Here is a 20,005-nt window from a genome sequence, read left to right as displayed (position 1 = left end):
CCCGTGAGTGCAGTTTTAATTTGGAGGCAGAACAAGACTCAAGGCTTTGGGGCAAGGACAAATTCCACCTGTGGTCAGTAGTGGGTCAAGCAAGACTGAGCGGGGAGCTGGAAGTTGAAAGCCCCCGTTTCTATTCCCATATTTAAAAATGGGTTGGGGGCAAGGGTCAAGGCTATGGCACCCCCTCTATGGTGCACGGCCACCCTCTCCTCCTTTCTTTTGTCAGAGCAGCCCACACCCAGGCAGCCCGGGAGGGCGCCAGACCCAAATGGATTTCCGTGTTTGCAGTTAATGGGGTTATAACTCAGTCCCCCTTCAGGCAAAGCTTCCCCTCGGTCCTCAGTTTACACGGCAGCCCAAGTCTCAGGGATCCACATGGTGGGGCCCGTGGGATTTATGCCACGGGGTTTAGGGTGGGGTCGCGCCTGTGGCAGGAGGCTGGCTGGCCGGCCCTCTGGCTGCTGGGTCCTGCTCAGGACTGTGAGGGTTAGGTGCCACAGGCTGGTGGCTGCACCCCTCACCTTCTCTAGGGTCTCGATCCGCTGCTTCAGGAGCCGGTTCTCCGTCCGAAGCCTCTGTAGCGGGGGAAAGAGGGGAGGGTGTGTCAGAGCACCGTGTCCTGCTCCTGTGCACCCGGAAGTCTGTCCCCTTGGGGCCAGGCCATCTTCGGGCAGGAGGGCACCAGCGTCTAATGGTCTAAGTTGGTGATTCCAGAAAACAGTCAAGGCCAGTTCCCATTTGGAATGGCCCATTAGGTATTAAAAAAAGACAAAAACAAAAACAAATCTTGGTTCAGGAAAACCAATGTGACGACTTGTGTGGGTATGCACTGTGTGAGGGGATATGGCGGGGGCAGGCAGTCAACACCCGTGTCCTCCTGTGGAGTCGACTTGGGCCTGCCAGGGGCAGAGCCTTCTGTGTTTTGGGGGAAGCTGCTGGCGGACAGTCCCCGCCCCTCACGGCTTAGATTTGAGCCCCAAGGCTTAGAGGACAGACTCGGAGTCTAGGTCCAGGAAAGGAAAGGGGTCTTGCGGAATGTGTGTGCTGTTGAAGACTACATTTCTGCGTCCCTTTGAGAACCAGCTGCGCCCGACAGTTGTCACCATCCCCCCCACCCCCCCCCCACTAATTTTTGAAGTGGTCTTCCTTCCTTCCGCCTTCCATGCCGTGCTGGTGGTTTTGGTGGGGTACTTGTGGTTTTAGGTTTCCCCACAGCCTTCTGGGAAGCGGGGGAGGTTGACATCCGCCTCGTCCCTAGTTTCTACCCCTGGGCCCTTTAAGCAGTGGGTACAGAAATCGTTTCCATCAGCGGGTCAGCGAGAGTCCTGCTTCCCTGTGTATCATGCAGGACATTCTTCCGGGGAGAAGAAGGTGATGGAAACATGCAAAACACACCCAGGAAGCAGCTATGGTCAGAGAAGATCACAGACTTGATTGATGGGCGCTGACTCATGTCAAGAGAAACTGAGTTGGAGGCAGGCAGGATCTTGCCAGAGGCTCCTGGCTTGCCAGAGTCAGAGCTGTTGCAGGCCCAGGTCTCTGTCCGTCATTGGGATCCAGAACCAGAGTCCTGACCCCTGACCCCTGGATGGTTCTGTCCACTTTCTGGCCTCAACGCATGGATGACCAAGCTCAGCCATCCTTGGAGGAGCTGGGTGTGCTGACCAACACCTTGCCTCGCTCCTCTTCCTCCCAGGGAAAAACCAGGTAGGGTGTGAACAAGGACTGTGGAGGCCTATGTACTAATCACAGTGCTGAAAAATTTTTTGTTCCGTATTTTTGATACTTTGATATCCTGCCGCCTTGCTAATCCCGGAGATACTGCTGCTCCTAGGACTAGTTAATTCCTAGGGAGAGTAGACAGCATGCCTGCTGGCCTGCCTTCTACACACTAACCGGTCACACCCCTGCCTACCTCCCTTACCTCTCAAATACCAAATCACTATTTCCCATGCCCTCAATTGTCCCAGGACAGGTGGTGACCACTCCTGTAGCCCAGAGCCCTGGAAATTATTCAAACCAGCCAATCTTGACTCTCTTGAACCTGCCTATGCACCCTCTTGAACCCTCACCCACCCCTTCCCATGGAAATCCCAGCAAGGGCTCTGGCCCAGGCTTTTCTCCTGCCCTGCCCTGATGCTTCCCCATGTGAGGACACACAGCAGAGGTGTGCCCCTCTGGGAACTGTGAGCAACAAACTCTCCTTCTAAAGGCGGTTGTCTGTGTTTGTCACCTCACTGTACTTGATGAAAACAAATCCCAAGTTTGCTTTAAAACAGGCAAAAGGTGAAAGGGTACAGGGCAGGGACAAGGGAGAAGGCATCTGTCCTGTCCTGCCCTGCCCTTGGGGGTGCTCAGGCTTGTCTTGTGGGAAATTTCCAGGCTTGGCATGTGGTCTGAGGGTCTGCTGCATCCCTCCCAACTGCTGAGCCCTCCTGGCCACCAGGAGAGCAGGCCCTTGTCTGCATGAGCAAGACACATGTACATGTTTGGACTGGTGCATCAGTAATGCTACCATTCCTGAGAAAGGGAGATGCTTGTAAGTTCATGACATAAAACTGTTTCTCAGAAAACCTAGCAACAGGGCGAGGACAATAAGGTCCTCTTTCCCTGCTCAGGTATGGGCAGCGGGTGACCTGGATTCTAATCTAGGTTCTGTTTCTGTCTTTTGAGAGGAAGTTGGGATGATGGTGGAGGTTCATGATAATAATTTGAACAGGAGAGCAAATGTCATCCCCATTTTGCAGAAGGGGACACTGAGGCTCAGAGAGGTGAATTCACATTCCTGGCAGGTCACCCAGTTGGTTTGTAGTAGAGCTGAGATTTGAATTCTGGTCTGTGGGACTCCAGGCCCAGGCACTGTAGGACTCTGTCCCTGAAGAAGACAGAGCCAGGCTGTGTTGGGGTTTGCGTCTGTGTCTGTCCCCCACCCCCACTGGACTGGGGGCCCTCAGTCTCTGCCGTGACTCTGGCACAAAGTAGGTGCCTGCTAGATGCCTGTGGAGAGATAACCAAGATCATGTCTGGAGGGTTGAGAGCAGAGGGAAGGAGATGGAAAGGAGTCTGTGTAGAGGCTCTGCATGCCCAGGAAAGCTCCTCTGATATTGTGATCTACCAGGAATATATATTTGGTCTTCATCTCTGGTCCTGGCACAGCACTCCTAAAACCCTGGGAATTTTCTTAGAAAGGAATCAAGGTGTCACTTGTTATGTTAATGAGGTGACTTTTGGAAATCCCCCAGGTCACCTAAGCATGGGGCTGGTAGCCAGGTGACCAGATCCTGTGATGAGATGGTTGGAACTTTCTGCCTGACCTCAGGGAAGGGAGAGGGCTGGGAGTTGAATCTCCGCGCACAGGGAACTGTCCACCTGTTAAACCGTGTCCCCAGTTCAGGGGGTGGGGGTGGCCCTTGCTCTCACGCGGCCTGGTGGTGAGTGAAAAGGCAGCTGGGCCAAGGGATCACCCCTCGGGGCCATGGGACACCCTGGTGTGTGGCCTACGCTGGGTGGGGCCACTCTCATTGAGGGGGCTCCCAGGGCATCCTGCCCCAGCCCGGCCCGTCTCCACCTGAACTCACCTTGATCTCAATCTGCTCCTCCATCTCCTTGCTCTTCATGGCTGCATACTCCTTCTCCAGCCTGCAGAGAGAGGGGAGGGCTGATGTGCTCACTGTCCCACCCTCAGGGACCCCCTTCCTGCCCGCACCCCGGATGCCCGCTACTGACCTCTTCATCTTCTTGGGGTTGTATTTGACCTGGTAAGCCTTGAGGATCAGCTTATCTGGACAGCTGTCGAACTGATGGGGGATCACCCTCTGGAAGTACTGTGGGGACATGGGTGGTCACTGACATGTGGGCCCTGACCACCTGGGACCACCCAAGCCCCTGGGAGGCCCTGCTTCCCTGGAGGAGGGGCCTGGGCACGCCAGAAGTGTTGGCCAGAGCCCGTTCGCCTGGGGCCTTGCATGGCTTAGCCTGCTGTGGGCGCTCCATCAGTGTATGTGGATCGAGCGAGCGAGTATGAGAAGCAGGAATCATGAGAAGGAGCTGCCTGTGGCCAGGACTTCTGTCTGCAGGAGAAGCAGGCTTCAGGAGCTCCTGAGGGGGAAGGCCGGGGTGGGGTCTGAGAAGAGGGGCCTTCATGGGGGGGAGGGGGAGCCATGCTGCTGACCCAGGGCAGTGAAAAGAGATGGAAGAGGTTGAAGGATCAGGGTGGCAGGGAGGAAGCCAAAAGAAGGAGCCCTTGGGGGCCTGCCTGCTCGCCCAGGGCCCCTGGGGCCTCCACGCAGAGTTTAAGCACACGCTGCCGGTGGACATAGCTTTCTGTGGCTCGGGACTGGGCTGGCTCTGCTCCGTAGCCCAGCTGGCCCCCTCTGGCAGCTGCGGACAATGGGTGCCCGTGTTCGCGGACACACTGTGGCCTTTGTGCATTCTTCCCCAAACCACCAGCTGGAGAACGCTGGGAGGGGGCAGGGGCCTGCATGATGGGGACACGGTGGTGAGAAGCAGGCCGGCCTCTTCTCCGCAGGCAGGGCAGTTGGCCGGGGCAGGCAGAGGGAGGGTCAGCCCCAGACCCTCACTGCCTGCTGGGCCCTCGCCTGGCCTGGTTTCTGGGGCTGAAACCACACCCAAGGCCTCCAGGTGTGGCTAGTATTGCTATTTGTCACATTAGGCTCTAGGGGACCTGGAGCTGGGGGCAGGTGAAGGGGGGTAGACTTCCGGGTTTGGCATTCCTCTCTCCCTGATGCCAGGCTGCTGGCCCTGGCCCAAGTCTGACAGAGCTGGGGGCTCATCAGGGCCCCCCCTGGCCCTTCAGGGAGATCTTGGGGGGCAGAGAAGATGGGAAAGGATCAGGGCACTCAGGAAGTCCAGGGTCTCCTCATCTTTCAGGAAGGCTTCACTTGCCCAGGTGCCCCTGCTGGGGGCAAGCCCACCACCCTGGATCCCTGCCCACCTGGGACATCCCCTCCATGTCCAGCTGCATCAGCTCCGTCTGGTTCACCTGCAGCAGGGCGAGGCCCACCCGGAAGATGATCTCCAGGCCCTGCAAAGGCAGCGGGGGCAGTGCATCTCCGGTTCTGCTCTCCCACGGGCCTCTGAGCCCTCCCTGAGCCCTGGGATCATTTCCAGTGGGGACCTGAGTCACTCCATCCAGAGCGCCCAGGAGAGGAAGGGGTCTTCACCTCGTACATGAAGATGTCAAAGACACGGGTGGCGACGGGCAGTGGGAAGGTGGTGAGGAAGAGCGTGAGGAACCAGGACGAGGCATACATGGAAGTGTGGAAGCTCTGGGAGCGGAAGTGGGTGTTCAGGTCCGGGAGCTGCTCCTGGGGTGGGAGAGGAGGCCAGGCACCATGAGGAGGGTGCTGGGCACAGCAGTCTACACCCTCAGATTCCCTCTACCCAGAAGTGCCTGCATCTTCAAGGAGCCTTCCCTGACTTGCCCTGGGCAGCCCTCCTGCCACACTGTCCCTGGGTGGGGCAGAAGCATCCCAGAGCTCTGAGCAGCATGAGGGGGGACCCGGGAAGGGATCGCAGGAGGCCCAGCTGCCCGGGGATCCTCACCACCACCCCCAACAATGCTTTGCATTTTGTGCCCAGACACGCTTAAGGGATGTCTGACTGGCCTGAACTTTAGACGGCTGGAAAGTGACAGAAACTGGGGAAACCGAGGCTGAAGAAGGTGTTAGGGGCCCCTGGTGGTCCATCACCGGGAGAACGGACCCTTGGCTGTCCCCTGGCCTGCCCTGGGCCTCCTCCGGACTCAGGGACTCTCTGGTGGTGGCCAGCTACTTTGCCACGGGAGCTCTTGGCTCTTCAGCCTGGAGCGGGTTCGCTCCTTCTCTGTGGCCCTGGACCACCTGCTGGCTGGCATTTCCGGTCCCCTTGACTGATAGCACCTCCTGGTCCTCCAGGCCTGAGGAGGGGGGCTTTTGCAATCAGACACATCCTGCCCACTGGCGCAGAGCCACACAGCCCCACCTGCAACTGGCTTCCAGAGCAGGTCGGTGTGTGTGTGTGTGTGTGTGTGCGCGTGCGTGTGTGTGTGTGTATACACCAGTGCTGTGTGTGTGTGTGTGTGTGTGCATGTGTGCGTGTGTGTGTGTGTATACACCAGTACTGTGTGTGTGTGTGTGTATACACCGGTGCTCTGTGTGTGTGTGTGTGTGTGTGTGTATACACCGGTGCTGTGTGTGTGTGTGTGTGTGTGTGTGTGTGTGTGTATACACCGGTGCTGTGTGTGTGTGTGTGTGTGTGTGTGTGTGTGTGTATACACCGGTGCTGTGTGTGTGTGTGTGTATGTGTATACACCGGTGCTGTGTGTGTGTGTGTGTGTGTGTGTATACACCGGTGCTGTGTGTGTGTGTGTATACACCGGTGCTATGTGTGTGTGTGTGTGTGTGTGTATACACCGGTGCTGTCTGCCAGCCAGGAGCGGGCCCTGCGGGGGCTGCTATTTATAAACAGAGGCGGCTGTGGCTCTCTAGTAATCAGCAAAGGCAGGCAGGCAACACTTTCCCCCTTCCACCACACTGGGAAGCAGATAGAAAGGGACAGCGTGGGGGTGTGTCTGAGGCAAGCCAACCCCTCCATCCTTGCCTGAATGACTCTGGGAACCCTGAGTTCCCAGAGCCCCCACTGTAAGCACTGGCCCCTCTCTGGCCCCTGAAGCATCCTTCATGCAGTGCTCCATGGCCCCTTTGGAAGTAGGACCACTTTCTGCCCTGGAACATCTGGGTGGGTTCTCAGGCCTGGAATTTTCAGTCGAAGAGACTCCCTCAGAGGGCCAAGATCAGCACCCGTGAGTGTGGGCTGGCAGGGTATGGGGGGGGCAGAGTGGGCAGGCATGACCACCTGGGCCTGCTCACCTGTAGCATGTATTCAAACTGGTAGATGCAGAGTCCCAGCTCAGCCATGCTGGGCTTGAAGAGCTCCCGTAGGCGGTACTCCTGCATCAGCCTCACGAACACACAGAAGGCCTCCTCCTCAGGCATCTGGGGGCGGGGGTGTCTGTGAGTGAGGGTGGCATGGAAGGGGGGGCCCACTGCTCTTCTCCTGACTTCGCTTGTTTCTGCTCCATTTACTTTGACTGAACACAGACGCTGCCGGGCTGCCCGGACCCCCACGGCAAACCTTCGGTCAATATAGTCCCCCTGTTTCACTGATGGGAAGCGTCTATAGGCTGAAGTCACGAGCCCAAGGCTGCCTGGCAAGAAACAGTGGAGCTGGGACTTGAACCCCAGAGCCCATGGTGGAGGCAGCCTCTCATCCAGTCCCCGCCATTCTCCCCTCCTGAGCCTGCCGGAGCCTCCAGAGGAAACCCCCAGCCCCACAAACACCACACTGGCCGAACCAAGTCCCCCGCCTGTGTTCTCCATCTGACCCTGGCAGGTGACCGAGCAGGATGGGATAGTGGCCAGGACCAGCGGCCAGCCCTCTGTGCTTGGTTGGGAGACTGTCGGAGGTCACAGGCGGGCACGGGGAGGCTCTGACCCCAGGCCTACACTGATGGAGGGAACACTTGCTTCTGTCCACCTCCAGGGGACTGACAGAGAGGGCTGGGCTGGCCCAGGCCACCTACCTGCATGAGCAGCAGGCCCACGATGAAGGCGCTGCCCTGGCAGTAGCCCACCTCCCGGTCCACCAGCGAGTAGGCCTACACCAGAACACACGGGAGTCAGGGCGGGGTCCCACCGGGCCGGCAACCACGGTGCATCTCTCCAGGGCCGGGGCTCACCTTCATGACATTGAAGAGGACCTCCTGGCCTAGGCTGTCCTGGCCCTTGAAGAACTCGTGCTCTGGGTAGGTGCGGGCGATGTCCCTGCGGATGAGCTTCTCACAGGGGGACGACATCTTGAGCAGCTCTGAGTACTGGTTCTTGACCGGCATGTCTGTGGCACTGCACAGGAGCTGCCAGACGATGGCCCGGAAGTGGTGTGGGATGCCCTTGCGGATCAGCTCCTGGAGACCGGTCAGAGGGGGAGCGGAAGACTGGGCTGGACCTGGTCCCAGAGTGGCCTCCCCAGGGCCGCCCAGCCCAGCCTCGGAGATGGGGCCTGTCCACGCCTCCCCGGAGGCCCAGAGAGCTTGGCTAAGCCACCTCATGGCACAGAGTGCCACAGTGCCCCAGCCTGTCATGGAGCACATGGGCAGGAAGCAGGCAGGGGTGTCTGGGACGCCAGCCCTGCCCACTCTCCCCCCTCCCCTCCCTCCACCCAGCACATCTCCAACCCTGGACCTTGCCCGCCCCGGCCCCACAGTCCCCTCACCTTCAGCAGCTTCTCTTTCCGGCGTCGCCACTCCTCCCACTCGTTGGCGATCCGGCCCCACAGAATCCACGTGTCCTCCTCCAGGTGGCTCAGGTTGGAGGAGGCTGAGGAGCTGGACACTAGCGAGGAGCCACTGTTCCTCCGGGAGCCATTCATGGAGCGCATGGACTTGGAGTCGGCCTCCAGTAGCCTAGGCGAGCAGGCAGGGGGTGGGGGGTGGCTGCAGGTGCTTCCAGCCCCAGCCCCTGGACCCCAGAGAGCCCGGCCCCTCCTCCCTGGGGTCCCAGATTGGGTCTTAGTTGTTCTTCCTGCATGACACTTGCTGTGTGACCTTGGCTGGCGCCCTAACCTCTCTGAGCCCTGGTTTTGATCCTGGGTCCCTGGAGAGGCTGCCATGTATGTGTCCCACTTTGTGCCCTGGGCTGAGAAGCTTGGGGATCAGCTCATTTAGTCCCAAAGGGCAGGCTTTGTTAAGATGTGTTTACAGATGAGGTACAGAGAGGGTGAGTGGATGGCTGGGGGCCCCCGGCTCACAAGAGGCTACATTAACCAGCTGTTTCTGATGCTCTGATGTCTGGGGCCTCCCTGACCCTGGAGGGACAGCCCCTCCCAGGCCTAGCAGATCCCCAGAAATGGTTACAGACTTGCTTGTCTGTGCACCTATCATACGCAAACCAACCAATCCAGAGTCCACAAACCAATCGCCTCTGTTAGGTGCTAGCACTCAGGGCCACTGTCCTCTGCCCTAATTACCCAGGGCTGGATACTAGACTAATAGGCCCAGCCCCTATGCCCCAGCTTGCTGAAGTTACTCAGACTAGCCAGTCCTCACCCTGATTACACTGCCTCACCACTCCTCCTGGCAGAAACCACAATAAAGGCTCTCACCCACATTTTTCTCACTCCCTCTGCCTCCTGACTGATCCTGGTGCTTCCCCAGGTGGCCCTGCAGGGTGCATGGTGTGCTGTGTCTCTCTTCTTGGAATCTGTAACAAACTGTCCTTTTTTTTTTTTTGGCCTCACCACATGGCATGCAGGATCTTAGTTCCCCAACTAAGGATTGAACCCATGCCCCCTGCAGTGGAAGCTCAGTGTTCTAAATGCTGACCAGGGAAGTCCCCAGACTTCCTGGGGTCATCTCCTGATCTGCTGGCCTTGACTTACCGGCATAATAATAAACCCCACACTTTAAAACAGGGGGCGAGTCAGAAGTTTTACTCTTCCCTTCAACAAAGGCTTGAAAGTGCAGGTGGAGCTCACTGGGCCCTGATCCCATGATCTCCTCATCTGAATGGGAGAACGTCTGTTGGGAGGTGATGGCAAATGCTCTTGCCTAGCCTCTGCGGAAGTGTTACTTGGCCCAGGGCTCTGAGTGCAGGGGGCACCCAGGAGCTTCCATTTGGGGCCCAGGCTGTACCCTGGGGCCCTACCTTGTCCCCCAGGGCCCAGCTCACCGGTTCTGCTCTTCAAGCTTGGCCAGCAGCTCCAGCTCATCAGGGCTGAGGTTCTCGGAGTCAGAGGTGGGGGAGCAGGTGGGGGCTGACAGGGCCTCCTGGGATGAGGAGTCGGGGCTCAGAGTGGGGCTCGCCATGGCAGTCAGGCTCCTCAGCTGTGAGCAGGGCCAGGTCACAGCACTGTCTGGGGACAAGAGACACGCGTGGTCAGCACTGGGAGGGGTGCCCGCCCTGTCCTGCTGGTTCTGGACCAGTGAGCCTGCTGCTCACCTGAGACATCTCCTCACCCCAGGCTTCCCACCTCGGGTCTGTCCACTTGGTCACCCCTTGTCCCCAGGCGCCCCAGTCCAGTTTCTGGCTCCTTCTGCTCCGAGTGCTGGCTACTAGGCTCCCCACTTCTATGGTCCAGACGCCAGCAAGGAGTCAGGAGGGCCACGGCCAGGGCCTGTGCTGTTCTGCTCTCCCTGAGCATGGACACTAACTCTCAGCGGACACCCCTGAGTCTTCAGCAGGGCCAGGGGCCAAGGCTGCTTGTTACTCAGGGCCCCTGCCAGGACCTGCAGACGTCCCTGCTCTGGTGGCTGTTCTAGACAGCCTTGGTCCCTGTCCCCAGCTGTGGTCTGACCTGAGAGCCCTGCCTCAGCATCTGACCTGCCCTGTCTCATCAACCAGAGTGGGCTGCTGGCATAGCCAGAAGCAATTATTCTCTCCTGTTAATTGTCTGGTGCTGCAAATGGCCGGAAGAGCCGACTCCTCTTGAGCTGGGAAGCCAGGGACACGTCCAAGTGCTGGGAATCTGTGCTCTGGCGGCCGCAGAGCAAGAGGCACAGGCTCTGGTCAGCGTCCTGATCTTGGCCTGCCATGTGCCGGGTTGGTGCTGGCCCATCTCTGCTGTTCCTCCTGGGGAGGGTCTGATCCCACCCTCCTGGGAGCTTCAGGGACACTGGCATCTCCCCTCTGCCAGCCCCAGGAGAGGTGGCTCAGTACTATGCCAAAAACAGAGGCTCTGGACTCAAATGGACCAGTGTCTCAAGTGAGGCTCCCTTGGACTCCAGTGGAGGTTCGGACAGCTCAACCACAGAGGGGGTCTCAGCCAGTTTCTGGAGAAGGGGCATCTGGTCCCCTAGGTGGCAGCAGAACAGTGACAGGACATACCTGCCTGGCACCCTCAGGTCACTGGGCACTTCCCATGGCCCAAGCTCAGCCCCCCACCAACACCTGCAGGCCCACAGGTCGGTGGGACTTGAACCTGGCCATGCACTTGATTCTAGTCTCCTTTCCCAGGGCTGTCATGGGGTGGGAGGGGGGACACTATTTTTCTTTGCCCAGAACTCTCTCACCCCAGGACTCTGGGGCTCCCCAGGGAACTGGTTCTCCCTCTGGCCCCCGAGTTTGGTGGGTACCGAGGACTCTAGCTTTAGTGAGTGGTACAAACTTGAGGTGATGGCTCCCCTCAGAACTGGAAGAACTTTTCCTCCCATTGCCTGGCCCAGGGACCACCTGCCTTGAAGACCAAGTCACGCACGTCTCCAAGCCAGGAGTTGATCATTCCTGACAGAGGGACTGTGGGGGCTGCTTGGGGCTTCCCACAGAGTCAAAGTCTGCGGCTGTGGGACAGAGATGGGCTGCGGACAAGAAGTGCTGACTTGGAAGGCTCTCTGTGGGCAGGCAGGGGCAGGAAAGGCTGTGTGGGTTTCCTGACATCAGGACTGAGGTGGGAAAGGAGAGGCGGAGAGAAGGATCAGAGCCCTGGAAGCACAGCTGGATTTGAGGAGTCATGTGGGGCTCAAGGACAAAGGTCACAGGTGGCTGGGGCTGGGGCCCACTGTTTCCCTGCTGCGCCCAGGGGACTCTAATCTCAGAAGTGCATTGCCTCCCCCCACCCCACTAACCCACACCCTGGCCTGCAAAGAGCCCAGTGATTCAGCTCTGGGTTTCTGATGAAAAGAAACAACTAGGGCCATCTGCTCGCAGAGTTTGGTCAGATACTTATCACATATTAATGTGTATTTCACATAAGAAATAAACCTGACCCCATACCCAGGGCTGAAATGTACAGTCTGAGAGGCGGGATCTTCCAATCCCTCAGGCACTTTCTCTTGACTCACCCCCGACTCTCTAAACACTGCGCAGCCTGGAAGCTGATGCATGCACATTACTTCACACTCACGCACTCACATTTACCCACACCTCACACCCCACACACTCAGATGCATTCCCACTCACAAGCCATCTCACATATCAATACACGGATACACTAACACACAGTCTTGTGTGCTCATGCACACATGCTCTTATATACACACACACAATCACACACCTATACACTCAGATACACATTCACACGCTATCTCACACCCACACACCCCTTTGCCCACATGCGCACACATACATGCTCACATGCACGCTTCCTGCACTAACCAAGGCTCCCCATGCCTGAATCCAGTAGACAGGAATGGACGCCGGCTTTGCCCTCCGAGCTCTATGGGCAGGCCTGTCTCCCACCACCTTCTACTCCAAGCACCTGGACTCTTATTGGATCAGCCTCTCCTCCCCTGGCAATTAATGAGTGTTGTCTGAGGGCCTGCACTGTCCTAGGGACAGGGATGTGGAGTGGAACCAGGTGAATGGGCCCCCACTTCCTCAGGGCATGCAACCATCCCACCCTTTGCTGGCTGGGCACAGCGACACAGAGACAAGGCAGGTCCCCTCGAGTGCTGAGGAGCCACTAGCCTCTGAGACCCACGCACTGATCCTCCAGGTCTGGGCTCCCAGCCTCTCAGCAGCTTCAACTTCAATGCCCTTTGTTTCTGCTCCACTGTGGCCACCCAAAGCGGGGTCCTGGCCTAAAGAGTGGGCAGTGGGCCACCTAACACAGCCTCTGCTGGCACCACTACCCTCCATGCCCCCAAACACTGGCCGCACAGCTTAGGAGGCTGAGCCAAGCCAGAGGAGTGGGAAGAGACTGCTGGTGAGCTGGGGTTGGGGGCGGGGTGGGGCTGGTACAGAAAGGTCCAGATGCCAGGGTCCCTCCACCTCTCTCTTCTTCTCCTTCACAGGAGCGTTTGGACACTAACAACCATGCTTCTTTCTCCTGCTACATTTTTTTTTTCTGTTAATATTATTTTTTTCCCACGCCATGTGTCTAGTGGGATCTTAGTTCCCTGACCAGGGATGGAACCCGTGCCCATTGCACTGGGAGCTTGGAGTCTTAACCACTGGGCCACCAGGGAAATCCCTCACACTTCCTCCTTTTCAAAGTCCATTCCCATATAGTTTTGAGACACTGGACTCCTTGGCCTCCTGGGGCTCCCCCTCTGCCTCAGCCCAGCGAGAGGCCCCATCTTCCACAGGCCCCGCCTTGGCCCTTATCCCTGCAGGCCCTTGGTGGTGCTGCTTTCAGGACTTAAACGAACAGAAAGGCTTGTCTGTGATTGTGACACCTGCGTCTCCAGCTTTTCCCTTCTCTCTTTTTCCTCACCTCACCGAGGTGAGGACTGAAGACTGCTGGGCAAAGAGAGACACAGCCCCTGCCCGCCCACAGCATGTGGAGCGGGGAGGAGAAGAGACTCAGAAATGACCATCTGAACTTTCTATTACTGACTGAGAGAAACCCATGGAATAAAAGATGAGGTACAGTGGAAATTGAAAGACTCTTTCTCCTTGGAAGGAAAGCTATGACAAACCTAGACAGCATATTAAAAAGCAAAGTTATCATATTGCCCACAAAGGTGCGCATAGTCAAAGCTATGGTTTTTCCAGTGGTCATATATGGATGTGAGAGCTGGACCATAATGAAGGCTGAGCACTGAAGAATTGATGCTTTCAAACTGTGGTGCTGAGGAAGACTCTTGAGAGTCCCTTGGACTGTAAGGAGATCAAATCAGTCAATCCTAAAGGAAATCAACCCTGAATATTTATTGGAAGGACTGATGCTGAAGCTGAAGCTCCAAAACTTTGGCCACCTAATGCAACGTCGACTCACTGGAAAAGACCCTGATGCTGGGGAAGATTGAAGGCAGGAGGAGGAGAGGGTGACAGGGGATGAGATGGTTGGATTGCATCACTGACTCAATGGACATGAGTTTGAGCAAACTCTGGGAGACAGTGAAAGACAGGGGAGCCTAGTGTGCTGCAGTCCTTGTGGTAGCAAAGATTAGGACACGATTTAGCGACTGAACAACAAGAGTGGAAAACAGTCTGGCAGTTCTTCAGAAAGGTAAACAGTTACCAATATGGGACTTGCCTCGTGGTCCCGTGGCTAAGACACCATGCTCCCAGTGCAGGGGACTGGGGTTTGGTCCCTATTTGGGGAACTAGATCCCACATGCTGCAACTAAAGATCCTTTATGATCCAACTGAAAAGATCCTGTGTGCTGCAACTAAGGCCCACCCAGTACAGTCAAATAAATAAATAGGCTCTCTCTTAAAAAAAAAAAGTGTTACCAATATGACCCAGCAATTTCACTTCTAGGAATTCTACCCAAGAGAATGGAAAATGTACATCCACATGAAAACCTCTATACAATTGTTCACAGCAGCTCGATTCACAATAGCCAGAAAGTGGAAACAACTCAAATGTCCATTGGTGGCTGAATGGATAAATGAAATGTGGTCTATCCACATGATGGAATAGTATTCAGCCATAAAAAAGGAACAGACTTTTTCTGGTGAACTCTTTCCTGGTAAATCCCCCCACCCCACTGCCTCCAGTATGCAGGCTCACTTTTCTCCCCTCTCTCTGAAAATATCTAACCCTACACCCCAGCCCAAGACACGCTTCTTTGTTTTTTTGGGCAGCACTGGGTCTTTGTTGTGGCACATGAGTTTCTCTAGTTGAGGCTCGCAGGCTCAGTAGTTGCAGCGCATGGGCTTACCTGCTCCGTGGCATGTGGGATCTTATTTCCCCCACCAGGGATCGAACCCACATCCCCTGCACTGGGAGGCAGATTCTCGACCACTGGACTACCAGGGAAGTCCCCCAAGACACATTCTACAGCAATTCTTTGTATATATACCTGCCTGCCCTACTGGGTAATGAATGTACTGGGGGCAAAGGCTTGTCTTCTTAATTTTCTAATCCAAGCCTCTAACACAGCATCTGGCCGTTAGCAGGTACTCAATCAATGTCTTTGCTGGATGAATGAAAAGTCCCTGTGCCACTCAGCCAGGTGATCAAGGTCAACAGGACTAGTGATAAGTCACATGGAGAGCATGTGCACTCAATATGCTGACATGAGAAGGGCCCTTCATCTCTGTGTCTTCCTCCCCAAGACTATGAGAAAATCATGTGACCAATCCAGATTAAGAGATGCTTTAGAGCATTCCTGACTAGCCCTCCTCAAGTGTCAAAGTCATCAAAGACAAGGAAAGCCTAAGAAAGCTGTTCCAGATAAGAGAAGTTTCAGGAGATGTGATGACAAAATGTCCTGTGGGATACAGGATGTGGTCCTAAGACAGAAAAAGGGAAAAGCTAAGGAAATCTGAATAAAATATGGACTTTAGTTAATCATGTGTGTGCCCAGGAGCTCAGTCATGTCTGACTCTTTGCAACCCCATGGACTAGCCCGCCAGGCTCCTCTGCCTATTTTTCAGGCAAGAATACTAGAGTGGGTTGCCAGTTTCCTACTCCAGGGAAACTTTTGGGCCCAGGGATAGAACCTGGGTTTCTTGAATCTCGTGCAGGTGAATTCTTTACCACGTTACCATCTAGTTAATTATAATGTATCAATATTGGTCCAAAAACACAAGAGAAGACTCTACACATGGACATCACCAGATGGCCAACACCGAAATCGGATTGATTATATTCTTTGCAGCCAAATATGGAGAAGCTCTATACAGTCAGCAAAAACAAGATTGGGAGCGGACTGTGGCTCAGATCATAAACTCCTTATTGCCAAATTCAGACTTAAATTGAAGAAAGTAGGGAAAACCACTAGACCATTCAGGTATGACCTAAATTAAATCCCTTATGATTATACAGTGGAAGTAAGAAATAGATTCAAGGGATTAGATCTGATAGACAGAGTGCCTGACGAACTATGGACGGAGGTTCGTGACATTGTACAGGGGACAGGGATCAAGACTATCCCCAAGAAAAAGAAATGCAAAAAAGCAAAATGGCTGTCTGAGGAGGCCTTACAAATAGCTGTGAAAAGAAGAGAAGCCAAAAGCAAAGGAGAAAAGGAAAGATATACCCATTTGAATACAGAGTCCCAAAGAATAGCAAGGAGAGATAAGAAAGCCTTCCTCAGTGATCAGTGCAAAGAAATAGAGGAAAACAATAGAATGGGAAAGACTAGAGATCTCTTTGAGAAAATTAGAGATACCAAGGGAATATTTCATGCAAAGATGGGCTCGATAAAGGACAGAAATGGTATGGACCTAACAGAAGTAGAAGATATTAAGAAGAGGTGGCAAGAATACACAGAAGAACTGTACAAAAAAGCTCTTCACAACCCAGATAATCACAATGGTGTGATCACTCACCTTGAGCCAGACATCCTGGAATGTGAAGTCAAGCGGGCCTTAGGAAGCATCACTACGAACAAAGCTAGTGGAGCTGATGGAATTCCAGTTGAGCTATTTCAAATCCTAAAAGATGATGCTGTGAAAGTGTTACACTCAATATGTCAGCAAATTTGGAAAACTCAGCAGTGGCCACAGGAGTGGAAAATGACAGTTTTCATTCCAATCCCAAAGAAAGGCAATGCCAAAGAATGCCCAAACTACCGCACAATTGCACTCATCTCACATGCTAGTAAAGTAATGCTCAAAATTCTCCAAGCCAGGCTTCAGCAATACGTGAACTGTGAACTTGCAGATGTGCAAGCTGGATTTAGAAAAGGCAGAGGAACCAGAGATCAAATTGCCAATATCTGCTGGATCATCAAAAAAGCAAGAGAGTTCCAGAAAAACATCTATTTCTGCTTTATTGACTATGCCAAAGCCTTTGACTGTGTGGATCACAATAAACTGTGGAAAATTATGAAAGAGATGGGAATACCAGACCACCTGACCTGCCTCTTGAGAAATCTGTATGCAGGTCAAGAAGCAACAGTTAGAACTGGACATGGAACAACAGACTGGTTCCAGATAAGAAAAGGAGTACGTCAAGGCTGTATATTGTCATCCTGCTTATTTAACTTATATGCAGAGTACATCATGAGAAATGCTTGGCTGGATGAAGCACAAGCTGGAATTAAGATTGCCAGGAGAAATAGCAATAACCTCAGATATGCAGATGACACCACCCATATGGCAGAAAGTGAAGAACTAAAGAGCCTCTTGATGAAAATGAAAGAGGAGAGTGAAAAAGTTGGCTTAAAGCTCAACATTCAGAAAACTAAGATCATGGCATCTGGTCCCATCACTTCATGGCAAATAGATGGGGAAACAGTGGAAACAGTGTCAGACTTTATTTTTTGGGGCTCCAAAATCACTGCAGATGGTGATTGCAGCCATGAAATTAAAAGATGCTTACTCCTTGGAAGGAAAGTTATGACCAATCTAGATAGCATATTAAAAAGCAGAGGCATTACTTTGCCAACAAAGGTCTGTCTAGTCAAGGCTATGGTTTTTCCAGCAGTCATGTATGGATGTGAGAGCTGGACTATAAAGAAAGCTGAGCACTGAAGAATTGATGCTTTTGAACTGTGGTGTTGGAGAAGACTCTTGAGAGTCCCTTGGACTGCAAGGAGATCCAACCAGTCCATTCTAAAGGAGATCAGTCCTGAGTGTTCATTCGAAGGACTGATGTTGAAGCTGAAACTTCAATACTTTGGCCATCTGATGCAAAGAGCTGACTCATTTGAAAAGACTCTGATGCTGGGAAAGATTGAGGGCAGGAGGAGAAAGGGACGACAGAGGATGAGATGGTTGGATGGCATCACAGACTCGATGGAGATGAGTTTGAGTAGATTCCTGGACTTGGTGACGGACAGGGAGGCCTGGCATGCTGTGGTCCATGGGGTCGCGAAGAGTCGGACACGACTGAGCGACTGAACTGAACTGAATATTGCTCCATTCATTATAACAAACATACTAGATAACGTTACTAATGGGGAAGCTGGGTGTGGGTGTAGGGTCTATGTGAACACTTTGTGCTATCTTAATTTCTCTGTAAACCTAAAACTGTTTTGAAAACTAAGTCTACTTTATTTTAAAATTTTATTATTTTTTGACTGCACCATGAGGCATGTGGGATCTTAGTTTCCAGACTACGGATACAACTAGTGCCTCCTACAGTGGAATTATGGAGTCTTAACCATTGGACCACCGGGGAAGTCCCTAAAGTCTATTTAAAATTTTTTTAAAAAGAGAGAGAGAAGATTCTGTACCAGGGTAGACAGAAAAGTACAAGTCAGTGATAACAAGTGAGAGGTGCCCTTGTGGGTAGAGTGTCACTCATAGGGTCTCCCGATGAGGCGGTAGGGGAAGGATTTACACCTGGAATTTCTTTTTTAAAATATTGAGTGACTTAAGAATTTTTTTAAAAAAATCATTTCATTTTGTTCTTTCATGCCACCACATGGCTTGAGGGATCTTAGTTCCCTGACCAGGGATTGAACCCGAGCCCTCAGCACTGAAAGCATGGAGTCTTAACCACCACACCACCAGAGAATTCCTTGCACTTGGATTTCTGACTCTAGAGTCTTAACCCCAAGCTGATCCACTGAGCTGCCACTCTCTCTGCATACTTTAGAAATAACTCACGTAAAACATGGAGTGCAGTGGGCACTCTGTAAATGAGTTACTCTTTCTCAGCGGGGAGAGTAAGTATGTTTGCTCCATCTTTCTGAGGCAGGAAGAAAGACCCCATGGTTCCTTTAATTTTGTTTCCCTACCTGCCCTGCCTCTGCCCCCCGCCCCCCACCCCAGCTTCTTACTTCTGCAGTCCCCAATCTTTTTGGTACCAAAGACTGATTTCATGGAAGACAGTGTTTCCATGAACCAGGGGTTCGGGGGGATGGTTTCAGGATGATTCAAGTATAGTACACTTATCATGTACTTTATTTCCAATCTAATGCTGCCACTGATCTGACAGGAAGTACTGGTCCCTGGCCTGGAGGTTCCCTGCTCTACCTCTAATGATTATAGGGACATAGAATCATTTCTGAATCTGAAGTCTTCAGAGATACCTGACCCCATCTACCCAGCCTGACGGACTGTCAGTTGGGCCACACAGTCCACCCTGACTCCGATGTTTTGGCAATGGGGTGGGCATCTGATGGGCGAGCTGCCCCTTGGGTAACAAGGATAGCTGCTGGAATCCAAGTGGCACTGCTGGCTCTCTTCTCATCCCCAGTTCTAGCCTCTCCTCTGTGCCACACAGAATGTTTCCATGTCCATGTACTTCCCACCCTGGTCATGTGTGTAGAATACTGATCCCAGGTCTCCTGGTCTCCGAGGAGGACTTTGGGGCCAGATGCCTGGGTTCAAATCCTTCTTCTCCCAGTTTCTTTCTTTCTTATCCAGGTATGATGCACTTTATGCCAATTTCCTCATCTGAAAACACGGCTGATGATAGTACTGACTTCACAGGTTTTGTTGGGCGGAATGTACAAGCTAAAACCTGTCAAGTGCCTAGGAGGGGAACTGGCCTGTAATATTCTCCTGGATGGAAAGTTCCATGAGGGCAGGGGCTGACCAGCCCACTACTGGATCCCCAGCATCCAGTGTACCATCAGGCATCTGACATTTGTGGACTGAAGAAACAAACTTCCCCTCCTCAGCAGGCCCATCCCTTCAGTGGTGGCTCTGTTTAAAAGGTAAATGCATTAAAACTATAATCATCTTTGTTAGTAGTAATAGCAGCAGCAGTAAATAACCTCAGGCTAAAATCTGAGGAGCAGATGACCATTATGACCTGTGGAATCTCTTCTGACCTAAAAAACCCCAAAAACTTTACTATCCTTCATGTCAGCAGCTAATACTTCCTGCCACTGTCACAAGTTCCTTCCTGGCAAATCCTTCATTTCTCTATATTTCAGTGTCCCTAAGGATGACAAAGAAAACAATTTAAAGCCCCCAGAAGCCCTCCAGGGACAGGTGAGTAAGAGAAGTGGCATCTTGTACAGGCTCTTGGCTCTTCAAATCAAGATGGTAGCTTTCCTGCTGTGAAGGCTGGCTAGGCTGGGGGCTGGGGTGGGTGCATCTGCCCTGTCTTTGGGGGCTCTCCAACTAGATGGACACAACCTCTTTCTGCAGAAGAAATCTAGGCCCTCTTGCAGAAGTGGGTGAGTAGGGAGGACGCTCCTGAAACCAACTAAGTGTTT

The 20,005-nt window shown here is 53.5% G+C and overlaps 1 protein-coding gene across 4 annotated transcripts in view; it reads right to left on the bottom strand.

The window, feature by feature from the left end:
- The window catches only part of EVI5L (ecotropic viral integration site 5 like), a 32,645-nt gene that overhangs the window by 8,596 nt on the left and 4,044 nt on the right, over positions 1–20,005 (bottom strand). For 2 of the 4 annotated variants that reach the window (XM_081499211.1, XM_081499213.1), the window contains exons 2-11: positions 9,726–9,909; positions 8,272–8,461; positions 7,739–7,963; positions 7,583–7,657; positions 6,870–6,995; positions 5,184–5,327; positions 4,955–5,044; positions 3,727–3,824; positions 3,579–3,639; positions 522–575 (exon numbers count right to left, since the gene is read on the bottom strand). In XM_081499211.1, coding sequence (XP_081355337.1) covers positions 522–575; positions 3,579–3,639; positions 3,727–3,824; positions 4,955–5,044; positions 5,184–5,327; positions 6,870–6,995; positions 7,583–7,657; positions 7,739–7,963; positions 8,272–8,461; positions 9,726–9,862 — 1,200 coding nt within the window. In that variant the 5' untranslated portion in view covers positions 9,863–9,909. The remainder of the gene's footprint in view (positions 1–521; positions 576–3,578; positions 3,640–3,726; positions 3,825–4,954; positions 5,045–5,183; positions 5,328–6,869; positions 6,996–7,582; positions 7,658–7,738; positions 7,964–8,271; positions 8,462–9,725; positions 9,910–20,005) is intronic. The other 2 variants (XM_081499212.1, XM_081499214.1) reach the window with 1 other exon arrangement.

Source organism: Giraffa tippelskirchi, chromosome 6 (genome assembly GCF_054371585.1).
Source record: "Giraffa tippelskirchi isolate mGirTip1 chromosome 6, T2T-mGirTip1v1.2.pri, whole genome shotgun sequence".
Lineage (NCBI taxonomy): Eukaryota > Metazoa > Chordata > Mammalia > Artiodactyla > Giraffidae > Giraffa > Giraffa tippelskirchi.
This window is presented reverse-complemented; position numbering and strand designations above follow the sequence as displayed.